Source organism: Anguilla rostrata, chromosome 11 (assembly GCF_018555375.3).
Source record: "Anguilla rostrata isolate EN2019 chromosome 11, ASM1855537v3, whole genome shotgun sequence".
NCBI lineage: Eukaryota > Metazoa > Chordata > Actinopteri > Anguilliformes > Anguillidae > Anguilla > Anguilla rostrata.
The window spans coordinates 28,778,791-28,798,142 of NC_057943.1; the positions used below are offsets into that span (position 1 = coordinate 28,778,791).

General features: G+C 39.3%; 1 protein-coding gene across 7 annotated transcripts in view; it reads right to left on the minus strand.

Moving 5' to 3' along the window:
- bcas1 (brain enriched myelin associated protein 1) overlaps positions 1–16,392 on the minus strand; it is a 34,489-nt gene extending 18,097 nt beyond the window's left edge. For 2 of the 7 annotated variants that reach the window (XM_064299223.1, XM_064299222.1), the window contains exons 1-4: positions 10,791–11,304; positions 10,366–10,418; positions 8,580–8,661; positions 5,060–5,526 (exon numbers count right to left, since the gene is read on the minus strand). In XM_064299223.1, coding sequence (XP_064155293.1) covers positions 5,060–5,526; positions 8,580–8,661; positions 10,366–10,395 — 579 coding nt within the window. In that variant the 5' untranslated portion in view covers positions 10,396–10,418; positions 10,791–11,304. Of the gene's footprint in view, positions 1–5,059; positions 5,527–8,579; positions 8,662–10,365; positions 10,419–10,790; positions 11,540–16,024 lie in introns of those variants that run through there. The other 5 variants (XM_064299218.1, XM_064299221.1, XM_064299217.1 and 2 more) reach the window with 5 other exon arrangements.
- Between the last annotated feature and the right edge of the window lie 2,960 nt (positions 16,393–19,352).

The following is a 19,352-nucleotide window of genomic DNA, read 5'->3' on the forward strand; positions in this document are numbered from 1 at the left end:
AGCAAGCTAAAAATCAGAAGTTTGTTGGAGCAGAGATTGCAGATACATGAATTCCAGGTAAGTTTAAAAGAGAATCTGATGCTCTAAACTGAAATTCATGCTCATGATGGCTAATGCACTGGTCCAATCTGCCCTCTCATACAGATGACAATAGTGAGTGATGATGAAACCATTCATGATGAAACCTGTCAATGGCCAACAGGCTAGTGTTGGAGACATGAAGTATTAAATGTCTCCATATACAGTCATAGGCAGAAAAGTGAGATCCTAATCCAATAAATTAAGAAGATGAATGCGCTGACATTTATTTATTTATTTATTTATTTAAATATACTAACTCAGCATTTGCACCTCAGAGGAAGCTGGCTTGAAATTTTCACAGTAAGCGAAATTGCCATTTGCAATTTGGCAAACACTTTTAGCCCAAACAACATGCCAAATTATATTTTACATGATAAAATCCACCAAGAAATGTATAGTTAACATATTCAACCGCAATTGTGTATGACAGCACAATAATTGTTTAGTCATTATATAGTCATATATTTACATTGTCAAAGTAAGCATGCTCTTCAAAGATGGGGTGGAGCTGTAGGTTTGCAAAAACATGTTAAGCATGAGACAAAAATGCTGAGAAGAAGCCAGACTAATTCATCAAAATGAGAATTTATTGCACATCTGACGGTTGTTCATCATCCACAATACACAATAAATTATAATAATGCATTGATAAATGAACATGATCAAATTCTGCTCGGAATAACACTGCAATGTAACAATTTTAAGTTTCGCTCATCTACCCATTATGCCAATGCATGATTGTAATACCAATGCATTTACAATGATGGCTTGCAGCTGACAAATCGACAGAAAAGCAGATCGATGTAGGCCGGTGATGGACCAGGTCAGGGATAGTAACTATCGATGTTGTTCCAATGCTCTCCATTTAGAGGACTTTATCATTTGGGTTCCCCTGTATTCTGCATTGAAACCAACAGTCACACAAAGTTGGTTGTTCTTGATCCAATGCCTTTTGTTCAGGTAGCCATGCAATTAGAACAGCAATAGTCAGAAAAAGGGCTAAGCTGGTGTTTGTCATTAAAAATTACAAACTCTCTTTGAACCCTTTCAAAAGCTGTGCAGTGAGACCTAAGAATTACATTAATGTAATGTAATGTAATGTAAGAGTGTGCACATACTCCATACCCTGACAGAAGCTGTAAGATTTCAGAGCTGGAGAGCAACATCAAGTGCTCCTCCAACTTCTTGTTGCAGAATTAGAATGGTGTCCACCATTTTGTCTGCAGTGATGATAGGGTTGAGCTCTTCCTCTAGAAAGCCAGCTTTGCCCTGTGTAGAGTCCTGAGCACTGAGGTAGGATGTGGCGGGGTCAAATACCTCAGTGTGATCCGATTCCACAACACAGTCTGATGGCAATGAAACAGACATTGATACACGGGGTGTTTAACTTTCCAGCTCATCTTCTGCTTCGTGGCTTTTATCCTCAGCGAACACCTCTATCGTCACAGGCTCGGGTGAAGAAACTTCAGAAATTTCAATCTCTTGTGAGTCTGGCTGGGTGGTCAGTGGCATGACTTCAAGCTCTTCTTCTGGTACTGTTAGTTAACTTTGACATCATTCTGATTGATCTCTCGTCATTTGCAGAGATAATTGTGTTATTTTTCAAAGAAGTATGATCCTCAGAGGCTAGTCCAACATCAGTTTCAGGAACTTCTTCTACAATATTTGACATGAACTCATCATCATTTGTGTCAGGTTGTCATCCTTATTACCCATCTACATTACAGGTTCAGTTGTGGACTTAGGAAAATTCTTTATTAGGAATAACCCCTTGAGATGTACCATCTCGTTTTCAAGGGGGTCCTAGACTTGTGTCTCCAAGTCAGGCGTTTCATCTTCTGCAGATACCAGAGCTTCAATATTACATACTAATTGAGTATCTTTAATGCTATCGGACCCTAACTTTGAATCTGAAGGCATGGAATCAAGCTCACCATCTAATAGTTCTTGGTTGTTTACAGATGTCCACTTCTTCATCAGATTTTGGGTTTGTCTCCAATGTGGAGACAAATCTCCTTTATTTAACCAGGTAAAAGTCTACCTGACATTGAAATCTCTTTTTCAAGAGTGACCTGGCCAAGAAAGCAGCATAAGAATTGTTACAACAATAAACACAAACAATACAAACAGACAAATACAACTGGAATCTGATTTGACAACTAGAAAACATGTAGTCTCATCATCATCATGCCCATTTTTTGCTTCCATTCCAGTAGAAGAGCTTGTCACATTCTGTGAAAAGCCTGTTTCCTCCACAGTAGATGCATCAACAATGGAAGGCAGTGGAACCTCAACTTCTTTGTCTTTGGGGATTACTAAATCCTCATTGGGTTCTTTTGGCAAAGAACCTGGAATCTCTATGTCTGCTAATGTTATGTGGTCTTCAGGCTCCGGGCAGTCGAGTTCATCTTTAGATTTAGGACTTTTTTCCTCAGCAAAGTCTTCAGTACTGGGAGGTACTGGTTTAAATGAAGTGTATTCACATTTTTCTTCATTAATCATTGGCAAAATTGTTGAGTTATATACTTTCTGCATTTTTTCCATCTCATTAGTTCCTGTCTCCATTTCTCCTTCAGTGTGGGGACTTGGCTCTTCCTTAAGGGAGCTGTCATTTGCTTCTGCAGACACTTCAGTACCAACATCAGATGTAGTTTTTATGTCTTCACTGCAGTCTAGCTGCACTGTTGGTTCTAATGATCAGGGATCATACTCTGGTAGTTCTGTGCTGTTTTCAGGCATACAAATATTGATTTCTTCATTAGATTTAGGATCAGTCTCAAATGTGATATCCACATTATCGCTCTGCAAGATTTCAGCCTCTTCTTCTAAACCTTGGGGAATTATTTCTTCTGACGACACCTCAGCACAGGAAAGCTCTGCAATTGGATTATCAGTAATGTCTTCATTGGCAATTGTTAGCAAACATTCTGGCTCTCTTGTTAATGTGCTGTGTGGATCATCACCCAACATTTCATCTTCATTGCTCAGGCTTGTCTCCACAATTATTTCAGATGGCAAGGAATCACTTGTTGGCTGTATTATGTCAATGTCTTCTTCAATTGTCTCTAACGTGGTCTCCACATTATCAGCTAGTTCCAGCGATGAAACCTCAAGTGCCTCAGTCACGACTGGTTCCAAACTGGTGCAAACCAGTATGATGTTGGGTACGTCCTCTGGCAGTTGTGTGGCATCATCAGTGCTTCCAGTTTCTGCTTCATTTTCGGTCCCTACCTGGAAAACCGTCTCGACTTCCGGAAGTACTGTGTCATTATCTGGCTTCAGGGAGATACATTCCTCATCAGATTTGAGTCTGTTCTCCTCAACAGGCTCTACAGTCCCAACTGGCTCAGATACTTCAGAGATACAAGTCTCGGACAATTCCAGCCCGTCAATCAACTGGAAGTTTTCAGTCTCTTCTTCTGGTACTTGAGGAATAATGTCTTCTGAAGACTCCTCAATACTGAGAAGTTCTGCTGTTGAATCATCAGCAATGTCTTCATTGGTAATTGTTAAAATGGATTCTGGCTCCTCTGTCAGTGTGCTGTGTGTATCATCATCCAATATTTCATCTTCATTGCTCTGGATTGTTACCACATTAGGGCAGCTGATGGCCTCTTCTGTTGGAGTTTCAGCTTCGTCTCCAACACGATCTGTCTGGTCTGCAAGTAAAGGGCCTGTCTCCTTTATAATAACAATATGCAATTTTGTTAATGTCAGAAAGGACAGACTCGTTAAATAATGAGGAAAGCAGCATGTAAAATAAAATGCATCGCTTCTTTTTACCATTAAATACTGTATATACTCCCTTATTACACCAAAGACATTTTAGGTTAAATAGTAATTCCAAATAGTAATAGTAAATAGTAATTCCACAAACAACTTTACATGTATCTGTACTACTGAAAATATCTTTTAAATTTTGAATATATATTAAATACAGTAATTCAGATCCTTTGATTGTGAATAGACTGATTACACTCTTTAAATATAAAATTAGAGATGAAAATTTTTAAGATGATCAGATCAGGAGTAATGATTACATTTGGATCTTTCTGTGCATGTGATTAATGGAAAGAGATAAGTGAAATGGTTGTACTAATTCTCAATAGCTAGAAGATAAAGGTAAAAAAATTCAATTAAAAATATGCATTATTTTCACTAAATTTAACTTGGTTAAAACTATATTTTATTTATTTAAGGTTTTACATTTTCCTCAGCATTTGGCCTTCATTTTATTGCAAATAAAATTGCAGTTTCTAAAAATAAAACTGCTATCAAAAACATTCTACCATTGTTTTCTCCTGCACGTTGAGCTTTCACTAAAATAGAATTGTTTTTGGTCTGCCAGCATGAATTAATGTGAGCATAATGTATTCTTTTGGTTGGTTATATTGCATTCAATGAATAAAAGATTTGATGCAGTAACATATAAACAAAGGTCAATTATGTTGTCAATAAACATCTCAAAACTCGTCTCGTCCCCTGCCCAACCCCCCCCCCCCCCCCACACGCACTTACCTGTAGTACAGTGTGCTGAACATTGACGTTTAATTTAAGAAAAATGTTTAAAAAATTTAAAAGAAACAATGAGATGGGATTCTTTAAATGCTATGTACATATATACAATAATATTACAAATGTCTCAATAATTATATATTAATTACACAAGTTGATCAAATTTTTAAAATAAAGGTAGAATTCAATTAAGCAAAAGTATTTGGTGGTGTACATGTGGAAAGTATAAAATTCTTGCCTCTTGTTACTGATGACCAGAATAAATCCATAGCATTTTGTGTTTTTAGCACTTGAATTTTCTCCCTCTCCATTCATACATTTCTAATTGATGTGTAAACGTATCAACTGCAGCTGTCATTCTTCAAACGGGAGCAAAAATTTTGAGATACTTCTCCAGACAAATGCATCCTCAATTTCAGCAATAGAGCTGAAAAACACAGAGTATTACTCTGGGAATACTTACAGAATGGAGACCATTTGTCAGAACCTCAGCTTCTACAGAGGGTTCCTGATCTTCAGGTGGACTGTTGCACTCCAAAGTTAGCTCCTTCTCAACTTCACCTTTGTTTTTCTTCTTAAAAACTTTTAAGAATTTGGCCCTCTTTGCCCCCTTCTGCTTAGACTCCTCCTCTTTGGGGGAGGAGTCCAACTCAGTTGGCGTTTCCGTTTTGAGATCAAGACCCTGGGGACTGGCCTCCACTTCAACAGAGGCATTGATGCTGACAGACTGCTGTGATGGATCCTCGGGGGCATCAGTACTGGGGGGTTCCGTCTTGGAGAACGACAGCAGGACGACGGGCTCTGGCGCTGCTGGGGTGCCCTTGGTGTGCTTCTTGACGCCATCCACCTCATTCCCTGATGGGGGGCTGGCCTCTTTTGTGGGTGGGGAAGGGAGCTCACTGCTTTGCTCTACAGCTACTTCACAGGCAACTGCAAGAGAGAGAGGAAGCCAATTATGCAACTTGACAATCCCCGTGTTGGGAGGAATCCCTGTGTAGTATGCAGCAGTGGGCAGACAATGTGCTATTATGTTTAGCCAAAGGGTCATTCTCTGGCAACACGTGGGATTTTTGACCTCGAGGGTAGCGCCTAATTGGTTGTTTCATTGGCCACTGTTGAAAATGACCATTGGATAAACAGCAGGTTGCCGCTCAACTAAAAGCATAATGGAGGAGGAGCTGGTTTGCTCAGAATGGGATGAAGCACACATCCCTTCTGAGCGCATTGCTAACATAGCAAATGTTACCTCTGAACAAACATGGCATTATTCAGAACAATACCTTCATTGTATTATTTGCTGATGGGGAGGAGGTGTTCTTGACTGCTATAGTAAAACACAGAGCAATGGAACGCTCTGTTCATAATTCATCCAAGCTATTTTATATCTCCTGAACCCCAAAAAAATAGTTATTTTTTACTGGATCATGTAAGTTTGAAAAGTTTTTTCAAGCAGGAGGATGCTGTCACTTTTCATATATAAAAATGTAGGTTAATTCCAGTGGTCATGAGTCATACTATATCTAACCTCTGTCCACGCAACAGGCTAATTATTTCATTGTAGTTCACATGGATATTCACTGAATATTGTTCTGTTTTTGAGACGTTGTATAAAACAATGAGTTGCAATTAGCAGGAGCTACAACAATAGAAATCTTTCCTGGGGAAAAATTCTACAATGTACAAAACAGTTGAACAATTTCAGATGATCTACCTACTGTGTGCACCTATTTAAATTATGAATAACTCATTTAAATTTCTGTTTTTCTAGCCTCAACAGTGCTTCACTAGACACCTAATCAAGAGAAAACAGAACACCTAAATGGCTGAAAAAGAAATCTATTGTAAATATGCCTTTGAAACATTTTAACAAGAATAGCTTTAGCATGAACCATTTGAAAATGCAATTTTATATATGTAGAAAGAAGAACTATAGGACAAAACAGTCTGTTTCCTTTCATGAGCAAATGGAGACAGGCCCTATGAGAAGGAAAAATTTAAGGCCATCCCTAGTGCTTGCATTAGAGAGAAAAGAAGCATAATTTCCATCATTTCAAAAAAAAAAAAGAAAAGAAAATTGTAATGGTGAAATAATTACCTCAAAATAAGCCCACCCCTATCACAAAATAAAATCTCAAAATGTGACTGCACGGACTGGATTTTACAGGTTGGCAAGGGATATTAAAATATACGTAAATTATTATTTTTACGGCAGTGAAAACCAAAAACTAAACAACAAAAAAACCTTTGAGGGATGATTGATATTATATAATATTGGTATGTTCAATCAAGAATTTTCCGAGCTTTTTTCTAAGATTTTTCAGCCTCTGTCTGTAGAGCAATGAAAGCTACAGTGTGAGAGATTGGTTTCCTGCAATTTGATTAATTCTCAAGTTTCAGGCAGAGATGTTTGAGTTGACTTGAACTGCTGCCCCCATTTGGAGCCTCCCTACATAACATCATGGTTCTTCAGAAAAAATTACTGACTATTAATCTATTAACAAAACACATAATCAGTAATTGATTAACACATAATTGACCTGGGCAGTCTAAGTTTAGAATGTCAACCTGATTAGTCAACCTGGTTAGGCTCATCCTACAGTGATTCTATGTGCATGACAAGTAATGCTACTGTTTTCTTCATTCTGGGCTATGCCCCATATTGCACTACGCAAATCCTGATGCAAAAGTCCTGAGGAAAATGAAACGCTAGAAGCAAAACAAAAACAAATATTTGACAAAGAGAACCAACATGGGGAATACCCACGTATAAAAAGTCACTTTCAATGTCACTGAAAGACTGACAGCTATCATATGTGAAGTGACATCACCAATGAAAACATCGGCTGACTGTCACATTACAAAGTCTGTTTATACGTGTCTGTTTGGTTTTCTCACAATAATCCCAAATTAAACATTCTGTCTGGAATATACTTGTTTGACATGCCTCATACTCATCCTGTATCAAACAAACAATACCCACAGATCAGTGCCACATGGTGCGAAAACTGACCGGCCACGCCCGACTGGAATACAGCACTGGAGTCTGGAGTGCGCACTGTAACTTTACCAAAGGAGTTCCCAGCCGGGGCTGGCAGGCACACAGGTATTCCTGCAAACCGCTAATTACGCACTAGCATGAGTTCACAAAACCTGTGACTAATTGCAGTGACCATGTGGCACTGCCTGTTGTGACTCACAGGTCTTGTTTCCTTGACCCTCCATAGAACAAGAGGAACTCCATGTGTTAATAACAGACCGCATGACAGATATGAGCACACATGACCTTGCGTTTGCTCGTGGCAGCATCTACTGCTGCCAGTATGACCCTTGCGCAAAATCCTCAGCACTCTGGCAAATCCTTGCATGGGAATTGTTTATCACAGGAACAACATTTGCACAGGGAACGATCAAACAGCAATTCTTCCGTGACGACAGCTACACCCAAAGTTTACACACCGTGCCACCAAACAGCCCAGAGAAATTTGCCATACCACAGTTATTCTACTGCGCAAAACAAATACACTACACCCATATTAATCTTATGATACATGCATTACTTAAATAGAACCAACATAATAAATTTACTTATATGATGGCTGGAAATGACATTTCTATACACATGACATGGTATGTACATATACAACAGAGATGGCGATTGTACCATGTGTCCCTATATTCAAATTTGTTGAAAGATTTGCATTTGCCATTTTTAGGGATTTCTGAACAGACCGCATGTTATTTTTGAAAATCTGAAAAAAGTAAAAATGTTGACATGAACGAGTAGAGACCTGATTATGAAGAACATAATGACATTGTGCTTTGTGCTTAGTTCAGATGTTCAAGTTGAACAAGAACATCCTAACTAGTTTCCTTGAAACCTACACACAAACTAGTTGAGGTGGACATTTTGCACCTCACAACTGAACCCCTTGGAACCAAAAAAAAACCTTTGGGTGACTGTGATTTGATCCACAAGTACATACCATTTTCACCCTCGTCTGTAGATGGGATGCTCACATGACCATTTGCCGCTCCATTTTCCAGCTTTGCATTGGCAGGCTGAACCTAAAACAAGCAAGCCCATTAGCAATGCAGTCATGACAACCTGATTCTGTTTGCAGAGGCATTAGAGGCTTGATCCTCCTCTCCCTTTGTCCACCTAGACATTAGTCATGAGTGACATCTTTTAAGGCTATGTCTGTGCAACTTCACAAGGACAAAACATGTTCCATTGATTGACACTGATATAATTCCTGCCAGCTAACATACCTATTTTAGTATTTTAGTATTCAACATAATGCTAATTCTTGTAAGAACACTCAAAAACTCCTCTTTGATTCACCTGTTATTTTTTTTTTTATATATGTGATTTTGGGTGAAGAAAACTTGTTTTGTGGTGTAGATAATGTGTTCAAAACATTATCCAAAATGTGCAATTTGCAGAGGTTTTGGGGAATCTTGGGAACCCCTTTCAAAATTTCACTGCTTTACTTATCTGCACAGTTTTTGCAGTGCTGGGAAACAGATTGGGCCATGATCTTTGTACAATAATTTTGATGCTAGAGGACGTGAATTTTAGGAAATAAACAGTAGAGTTGCATTTTTATGTACAGATATGTTTATACCATGAATCATTTTTTCCTAAATATTTCCTAAATTTTGATACATAGCCTTGTTAGTACATGTGGCCTTCAAATAATTCCATAATCCATGTCTCTGCTGTGTGTTGTCGCAAAACCATAAGGCTTGTTTTAAGAGTAGTGCACCCTGGTGGTTATGGCCTTTTTAAATGTTTAGGGTTAAGGGGTTAATCTAGGTCAATGTGAGATTCCTCGATTAGTGTTGCCAATGAGTTCAGACAGAAACAAGAGTGAAAGTAAGATCTTTTCTCTACATCAAATGTACTGTTTTTGTTCTGAGCATACACAAATGATTACATCCCCCATTTGGAATGATTATTAAATCCCTCAAATGCATACATGCCTTCAAATACAATGAGCTGATGCACCCATGTGTCCACAGTGCTAAGAGAACCCAAGTGCATCCACACAAATTACAAGCTGTAGTGATAGACCTGGTTAACATCATTACCTGACCAGTGAGTTCATGTGCAACATCGTTACAACAGTTAATTAATGCAAATTAACTATATCAATCAAGAACCAAGGCACAAATCAATCACACACATGGAGAACCATCGAGTGAATTTTCAGTGGAAAGGTAGCAATGAATTTGATGTAAAATCAGCGAAAAGAAAATCTAAGTATCTATAAATCCATTTCACAATGCTTCCTTCATAAAGCGTACATAACAAGGCGTTATGTTACTTGGAAGCCTCATACATTAAGCTGGCAAGAATTCTGAAAAAAATTAATTATTAAACCCAAATCCATATCTGGCCTAGATATCAAATCAAAATACTTACAGGAACTGACACTGCTGCACACTCATTTAATGGCTCTGTGTAAGGTAATATTGCCAACTGTTAGAGAGGGCTGCATATGAACAAAGGCTTTGTTCAAATGATATCTCGGTGTTTATAAACAGTGAACGGGGTCTTATGAGATTACTCATTTTCAGTAAGAAAGCAAAATTGTCCAAAGATTAGCATTCAGACCTAAGATTTTGATTCAAACACTGCATTACTAGATACCTAACTGGTAGTGCAAAATGTTATTTTTACTTTCAGTCACTGTTCACTAGATACTTTTCTTTAATCTCACATTTATTTGCAAGTGCAATGTGAATGGAAAGAAATTGGGTTCATACCTCCATCTGATCGGATACCAGATTGCCCATCTTGCTTGAAGCTCTTGATGAGGCTGAAGAATAACAGAAGTGAATTTAAATTCATTTGAAGTTAATGCATTCTCTCCATTTCTCTCTCCCTTGCTCTCTAACTCTTCTCTGAACTTCCTTCAAATCAGTAACTTCATTAAGCAGATACAAAACCAAAATGTTTTCTCCTTTTCTTTCAAGTAACATCCATCCATGCATGCATTCGAAGTCAGCAAACAACAGATTTTGTATCAGATTCACAATATTGCATTTAAGAACCCCCCACCCCACCCATCAACAAATAAATAAATAAATAAAACAAAATCATTGTAAACATTAATAATAAACTAAAATACCACGTAGTAATACTATATTTTGAGTTATAAATGCCATGTCCCAGGAAACTATTTCCTTACCTTTTGTTGTTTATTCCAAGCACGTTGTGTTGACTCTGGAGCAGGGATCTGCAGTGCTGGCGGAGTGATTGTGGTTATATGAGCGCTCTATCCGTGAACAGTATTCCAGCTGCCAGCTCTCCCTAGTTTCAGTAGCGGCTGAAGGACTGAATGCCCTACCTGCGCAACTGTGTTTATACGTGCCCGTCCCTTGCTGGTGAATAGGGGCGGAGCTTCGTTAATCAGAGGCCTATCGCTTTAATCCTAAAGTCCCGAAAGTGAGGTTTAGCCACAAGCAATTGGTCACTTGTGCAAATCTATCTTTGATCTTTTTGTGCTAATCTGATGTCTTCATAGGAAAACCTACACTTTTTTTTGGCGTGAAACGAATTAGTGATGCATCAGTAGTCAAGCTCTGATGACATCTCCAGTTTTCATTGACTGTGATACTCCAAAAGGTGACACAGAAGCAGCACTGGGTGTGCCTGTAAGGAAGCAGGATGTAAGTGAAGGATATTCTTTAGCTGGGTAAATCATTCAAACACATTATTTGTTTGCTTAGCATTGCCCTTTTCCAAGCTCACTAGTAAGACCTGCTGTTTATCTGTCTGCTTGTTATTGGAGTTGGATGTGTGCGTGTGTGTATTTTGACTGGACTGGATCAACTGAGGGGTAAAACACTCTATGTAAAGAAGGTTAAGTACAACAGTATACCAGATATAATTCTGCCTCCAAATTGCTAATCCCGTCACTGTAATAATACAGGCTTTACTAGTCAATCTGGAAACACTGAATACCATGATTCCATTTAAATCCCATTGTATTGTTTTCCCTTTTTCGCCTGCTGATTGTACAAAGCCAATATTCTTTGATTTTTGAGTCCCCAGTTCACACCCATCCTCCCTCCACTACCCCTCATCCCAAATGGCTTGTATTGATGAGGCTACACCTAAGAAGTGAGAACAAAGGTAATAAAAAATAATCACTGTGTTGAAGTGTAATTCAAAAGTATTGATTATTTCATTCTTTATGGTGAGTCATTTTAGATCTTACACAGTTCTCTCACCATACCGCAGTTCTCTGGTTTGGCCAGACAGTTAGGGGAAGCACTACAGTTTTCACTGGAGTACACACTGGATGCAATCAGCTGAATAGATATTCAGCAGGGGGTCCCAGACTACGGCCCAAGGTTGAACTCCAGGCTTTTTCAGTTTTCTATCTGGATTGATGGTAGCGCTGAACAAGTCTACAGTACTACACGTCTGCTTACACACAGCAAACGAATCGCCTCACACGCTGGGAGGCGGCACGTGACTAGACTGGAGATAGCTGCTGTGATCTCACTTGGAAAAAGGCCTTCGTGCTCACAGTTAACAGCAGGGGTTCTCAACCTCAGCACTGGGCCTTCTGGTGTAAACGGTGGTCTTTTCTGCAATAAAGTTTAAAACACCTGCATACATTCTTCACAAATTAATTCCCCCTTAAACTTAACAAATGAACACAATAAAGGTTTAGCTCATTGTCATTTGCTTTGGTAATTCTTTGCCAAAATCCTCATCTGCACACAAATAGTTTAGTTCCACTGACCAGGTTTCCACCCTTTTAGCACTAGTACCCCACTGATTGCACCTATCAGTCTATGATTTGATCAATTCAGAATGAATCCTCTTTCTAAAATAACTCTTTGCCACGTAGGACGTTAATTGAAAGCCTTATTTGATCCTGGAATGGAAATATGTGGCATTTGTTCATAGGGATCATAGCGGTTTCTAACCTAATGTGGCTTTTAAAAAAGACCATCAAACATATACATTGAAAGTGGCTAATAAATAAATAATTAATAGTTTGGTATAATTCAGGGATTGAAACTGTAGCTGGAATGAAAGCAGTAAACACAAATAAAACCCACGACTGAGCTTGAGAACCCCAGTGAGCTTTAATTTTTTTCCTCTGCCTAGCATTTTTTAGTTTTAATTCTGTTCAGGTGACATTTTTGTAAGAAATTGACTGATTTTATGTCATTTTTTTTTTTGAGGCTCTCATAGGCTGTTATGGTCCCGCCACATGAAATGAAAATGCGTTTGAAGCATTACAAAGTTAACATTGGCTTTTATAACTGTAAGGCATTTAACACTTTGGAGAGTGGGTTTTTGGAAGGTTTTTTTCCCTCCAAATTTTCCAAAGGCAGTGTTCTAGAATTTGACTTTGTCCCAAAGTAGATTGCACAAACATTCGCATCGATCCCGATTTGCAGTCGCTCTGATTCTGAGATGGTGAACAGGCCTGCAGTTTCCATCAAAACCATATGGAGGGGGAAAAACATAGGTCTCACTGGCTTTCCTGCCCACATACTTGTGCAAGTACACTGGCTTTTTAGTCTAGTGTTCTAGAACTCCATTGCTTTAAGTTACCAGTAGCGATTGTTCCATCAGCATTAAAATACTCAGTTTAGAACATTCTATTCACATAATTGTGATCTTACTCTTACACCCTAAAGGGTTAATAGCAAAATTCCCAAAGTTAAAAACTATAGCTTCAGCTTCAGCTTAATGAAAGTGAAGTTAATGTGCACTGAAATGTAGGCATTCCAACAGTAACTTTGGATTCATACAATTTTTGACCTGCTGACCTGAGAGAGAGAAAACAATGACAAATCAATAACACAATTAACTGCCCTGATGTTTACACATGCATTGAACAAGCCGAGTGTACTTATTGCTTGTAAATTATGTTCAGATAACAGGGGGCAGCCCTGTCCCTTTCAGCTAACTGTGAGTAGCAGCAACAATGCCATAACTATTCCTCTGACTGAATTCCATGGCGTTACTGAAGTCTTGCCGGCCTACGGCCTACAGCCACAAGAGCCAGTGCATTCATAAGAGGAGGAATAGTAGCCTACATTCCCTGAACACCTGCCATCAACTAGCCAATGTGGGTTTGGTCCCATATTACATTCGCACATGAAGTTTTAAAGCACTAATTTAAGTATTTTTATTATAGCAGGCTAATATTTTTACCTGGCCATATTTACTGAGCAAAACATGCCTTTACTTTCAATGTGTATCTTGTTATATATTGCTTTCGCAAGTAAATATTGTATATTTACTGGTGAAAGTTGTGAGTTTAATTCTTCAGTTTAAATGGTTCATTCATGAAGCTTTGCATTTTTTGTACAGTGCTGACTGGAGTTTCCAGTTTCAGAGTTACGACCAGCTTAGTTTGAAAAAAATAAAAAAATTAAGCATAGGCTACATTTGAATGAAATCGAATAATCCTACCGTGTTTATATAGGGTCAACTGAATCCACATCAACATTTGCAGATGCATTATTAGAGTTAATGCACAATATTCATTCAATGTGCATTAACCCCTTCCTTCACTTCAGTGTCATGGCAATGACAACTTAACCAGGCCTTTATAGGAGCTGCGTTCTCTGTAAAATGGGAACTCCAGAACGCCAGTTCCTAAGAAACTGGTCTTGGCATAAAATGTCACAGCTGCATCTGATGCTAATGGATGGCAGGCACTGACAAACTGATTTCGGCATTGGTATGAACAGTGCCACATTGTCAGTTTCCAGAGTGGGGGCGGAGGCAAGATTCCAGTGTGGTTGGCTTGTGAACACCATTGTTGGTACCTCGGGGGGAATGCTAATGTCAGCCCCACAGAAGACCTCATACAACCCTAACTACAATGAAAATGAACTAATAAATAACCACAAAACATACCATTTAGGCTCTATTACCTGTAGTTGCAATCCAAACGGTTAATATAACGTCCATAGAAAGTTGTTCTTAAAAAATGGATTTGTGCTGTGCTGGATAAGTAATTATGCCTCCCTCTAGTGGTCAACTGTTGTATATTGCAGGTGTAACTGTTGAAAACAAGGCAGCGATCTCACTCACTTGTTCAGCAGTGAGGGACCAGAGATACATTTTACTCTGACAACAGAACATACCTGCAACATGAAGTTTGGCGACAGGCAATCTCTCTTAGCTCGCATAATGGTGTCTGCCGATGGTAAAAACCACACAGTACTAACAGTGCACCGACACAGTTGCCACATTTAACAAGTATAGCTCAAACTCATTCACATAGAACTGATAGGTAAAATTTGGTTAAAGTCACCACTAAACTCGGGAATGCATTTTAAACTCCATTACACAGGCACTGCAAATGTGATTAAAGTGAAACACAATAGGACTGCTTGCTGTTGCTCCCACTGCTCTCACATTCAGGAAGTTGTAGACAGCAATCCCTGCAGTGTCAATAAGATTACAGAATAGTACCATTTCCACCTGGAAATACCAAACATCAGAATACATGCAGGTTATCTATAACAAGCCCTGAAAAGAAAAAGAAAAAACATAAAACAAAATTAATACAATGATTAATTGAAATTAAAAGGCAGGATTTATATTCGATTGAATAATAAAAATGACAAATAGATAACCCAACTGCTGAGTCAAGGCCATGAAAGAAAAGCATGAACTGGATGATGGAGGGCCTTTGGTGCAGAATGCCAGCAGCTTGCCGGGGGCTATTTTCAATCTTTCCCACAATTCCCCACACCCAGGGGAACTTGCAGCCGGAGCTCTGAACCACGGTATCTGTCACTCTCGCTGCCGGAGGAGAGCAAATTAATGCAGTGTTCAGTCTGAAGGGGATTGTGCAGCATACAATCCAAACCAATCTGCGCTTCCATCACCAGACCACACTACCCATGTAATACTACTCCCTGCACTAGATCAGTGTTGGATATAACACCCAGGGGGTGGGTGAACAAAGAGAGAGCTGGGGTTGCAGAAAGTCATTGCTAAGCACCTTGATTAGTAGAATCAGGATCAGGTATGTGCATCCACACTGGCCCTTTCTGGAACCCCAGCTCGAAAACATGAAAAGCACCCAATTAAGAAAAATTAACAGCTTGTTAAAATTCTGGGATTGCTGTTGAGGTTGGAATGAAAACCAGCATACACAGGGGGCCCCCATGACCGAGTTTGAGAACCACTGGGCTACAATGACCATATTTATAAAGCATATCAGAACAGGAGTGCTAATCTAAGACCAGTTTTGCCTTTCAGCTCATATTGGATGTGGTTAGGATGTGAACAGGGCAGGCCTGATCCTAGATCAGCACTCCTACTCTGACATGTTTAATGAATTAATCTGCCATGCATTGAGAGCACTATCGCTTCTGAAACCAGTTAGCCTGAGCTAGATTTGAATTGCATGTGGCTCTTAAGAAAACACACCTTTCACACGCCACCGTGACACCCCCGGGGAGGGAGATTCAGCAGTTCTGGGAAACACCGTGGTTGCCACATGGAGAGAGAGAGCACACCCACGCAAACCCGAAATCAAATAAACGAACATCTTCACCCTTCCCCCTCAAGGGTTCCGAGCAAAAACAAACTAAAACACCAAATTAAAATAACAAAGACAAAAGAAAGTAAAAACAAAGCGACAACTATTTCAGTTCCCCGCCCGTAGCTGGCCGAATTTTCAGCAGACCAGCTCCTCCTACTTTTCATTGGCGGTTCAGTTTCTTTGTCCAGGGCACTCAGAAACCAAACTAAGACCAAAATGAACCACCAATCATACATGCACCCTCAGTGTGAGCTCCCAGTCTCTGCCCTGAACTGTGGAGAGCAGCACACCTTTAAGCACCTGGGCTGATTAGTTAACGCAACACAGGTGCGTTAACTAACTCTCCACCAGCTGGCGTGACCAAGACCAATCTGCTTCTCTGGCAGACTGAATGCCAGACCATTTGAAATTTTCCAAAAAAAAAAAAAAGTCAGATTCTTTTTTTTAATCCACTGGCCTCTTCTTTTTGAAAGCACTTTGTATGCCTGAACTATTCTGAGCAAATCTTGGAAGGGATATGCAAATTATAAGTCATCACAGTTTGAAATAATCTGCTTAAATAATCAGAATTCAAAGGAGAAACAAACAATAAAGTGTTCTCTGAGCTGAAATGCAGTAAATATTTGGCAGATTCCTGGAGATGCTAAGTCTATTTGAATCTGTCTAATGCTTATTGTTTGATATATGGCCCCATTTGACACTAAATTAGAAACATGTCGTCTTACTTCAGTACAGGGTTCAGTTTTTATGTTATTTCTGCTCAAATCGTAAAAGTTTTGGTAAAGAAAATGCATCAAAGGGATTACGCTTTCCTGCAAAAAAGCAACTCTTTATAACAAACAGAACTGAATTCCTGAAATATTAGCAGAGAAGCTGCTGCAATAAAAGCAATCCTCAGATTAAATTTAGGAGCCGTTTTCTGCCCTGCACCCTACTCCCAGACCCATACCTTTGATTACCTCCAAAGCTGAAGCAGATAAGTGCGGTTAAGAAGAAACTAATATACTGTGATCCATGACTCAAATTCTGGAAATGACTAAAAATGTAAGGCTATTAATATTTTTTTTTAGAAAACAAATGTACTTTGGCACATTATATTAGGTTAGGTAATTTTTCCCAATCTAATCAACCCCTGCTTATTTAATTAAATAAGCCCTCAGGGTCACGTACACGTGTGTGCGAACATGCGCACGCACATTCACTCAGTTTCTCTCTCTCACACACATACATGCACACACACTCACCTTTTTATGTAAGACAGCACCACAAAGAGTCCCACATTTAAAAAATATCACAGAAGTCTCAGATTGTAAAATCAGTTTACAAAAGTATTACAAAAAAGTTTACAAAAACCAGTATTTCAGGGATATAACCAGCAGCACTTCAGAATGGAAGGCTATAGACAAGAGCTGAAACACAGCAGGCATGCATGGACACACAAACACAAAGGCACAGACAAAAGAAAATCACTGCCCGCAGATTTTGCTGAGCTGAAACTGCAGCTAGCTGAAACCCAGAATCACCAAGCTGGCTCATCCACCGCTGAACACATGCATCTGAACACTGTGGCTTGCGTGGACCTGTTGAGAATGTCCAGGATTGTGTTACTGATAAAAAAGAACCTTCCAGATTGTACAATAATGCACTGCAACTGTAGCCTACGGCAATGCTGTGTTGATACGGGAAAAAAGTGGGAAGCAAAGTGCGTTAGAACAAGAACAGCAGCAGGAAACCAATTATTTCCCCCTTTCTTATGCCTTTTAACCCTTTAAGGTGTAAGACTAAATGTGATTAGAATGTTCTTAACTGAACATTCTAAGGCTGATGTAGTCACGACTGGCAATTGAAAGTAATGGGGTTCTAGAACACTTGACTTAGAATTTTGAAGAAACATTCTAAAAAACCTTCTCTGAACCTCAGTCAGCACCAGCTTTGATTGCAGCCTGCCAACTATTTTGCTTTCTTTCAACAGCTGATCATCATCTCACTTGCCTCACCCCAACTGTCTGCTCTAGGTTTGCTGTCCTGCAGAATGATGGCTATGCTGTGTTTGCTGACTAGGATATATCCTGTTTCCAGACAAATCTGATATGTGACACTTTCACTTCTGAAAAGGTAAACAACTTCTGTGAATCTCAGGAGACAAGGGACTATGAAAAAGGATATGACAGCCAGTACAGCAGCAGTGGTCTGTCCTGTAGTGCTGGTACCTGGCTGTTAGGAATTAGCCTCAAGCTATCAGGTGAGGAGGAAACGGAGGCCCTGGAAATGGTGTGCCTTATTATCATTCGCACTGTTGGTATCTCCTCCAAGGCTACATGGCAAAAGAGCAAAGGTCAGGAGAAATGAACCAATCGGTTTAAAAATCACCAAATCACCCATTTTCCTCTCTGTCGCTCATTCTCTACAGCTAGCATGTGGAAAGCCGCCTGGGTCAATATTTATTCATGCTAAGATCAGTTTCAATTTTTAGCCACAGCAGATAAGGTTGGGACATAGAGCTGGGGAAACTGGTCATAGCTAATTTGGTTATTTGTTTTGATAACATAGTTTTAATTGTTTATATTGTAATAATAAATAAGCATCCGTTAATGAGCAAAGATATTGGATAATTTTCTTCTCTCTCCCACAAAGGAGACACATACATGGCATTAGTCTTGTAACTGACCGTGGACAGAGAGGTGTTCCCTCGTGACCGATTTGAGATGGGGAAACCCCTCGTAACTGACTTGAGATGGGGAAACCCCTCCAAAATGAGGTGCGACTCGGGTTACCTCCTGGAAACCAGTGTCAGATCAAGGAGTCACAGACATGCATATTTGTTACAAATGACCTGTTACGTTTCTTTCAAAAATTCCTTGGACCAGCCGGGACCACAAACCGGACACGTGCAAATCATTTTAAAAGCCGACATTCCGGTCAAAGGCCAGACGTCTGGCAACCCCATTGGTCATTGCTAAATAAGCTAAAGTGAATTTAGAAATTAACGTTAGTGTCAATTCAAGAAATATAATTTAACAAATATTACCACTGATGACACAATCACATGATTAAGCCCAACTCTTTGTGTTTGCATGCTGGACTTGCACTCATACGTTTGTGATGTGCACTTCAGAGCTGTATTTTATTTATTTTTTTTGTAGTTGTTTTGTTTTTGTATGTCTGAATTTTTCATTTTACAGCCGCACGTTTTTGTTTTCGCATTGTCTTTTT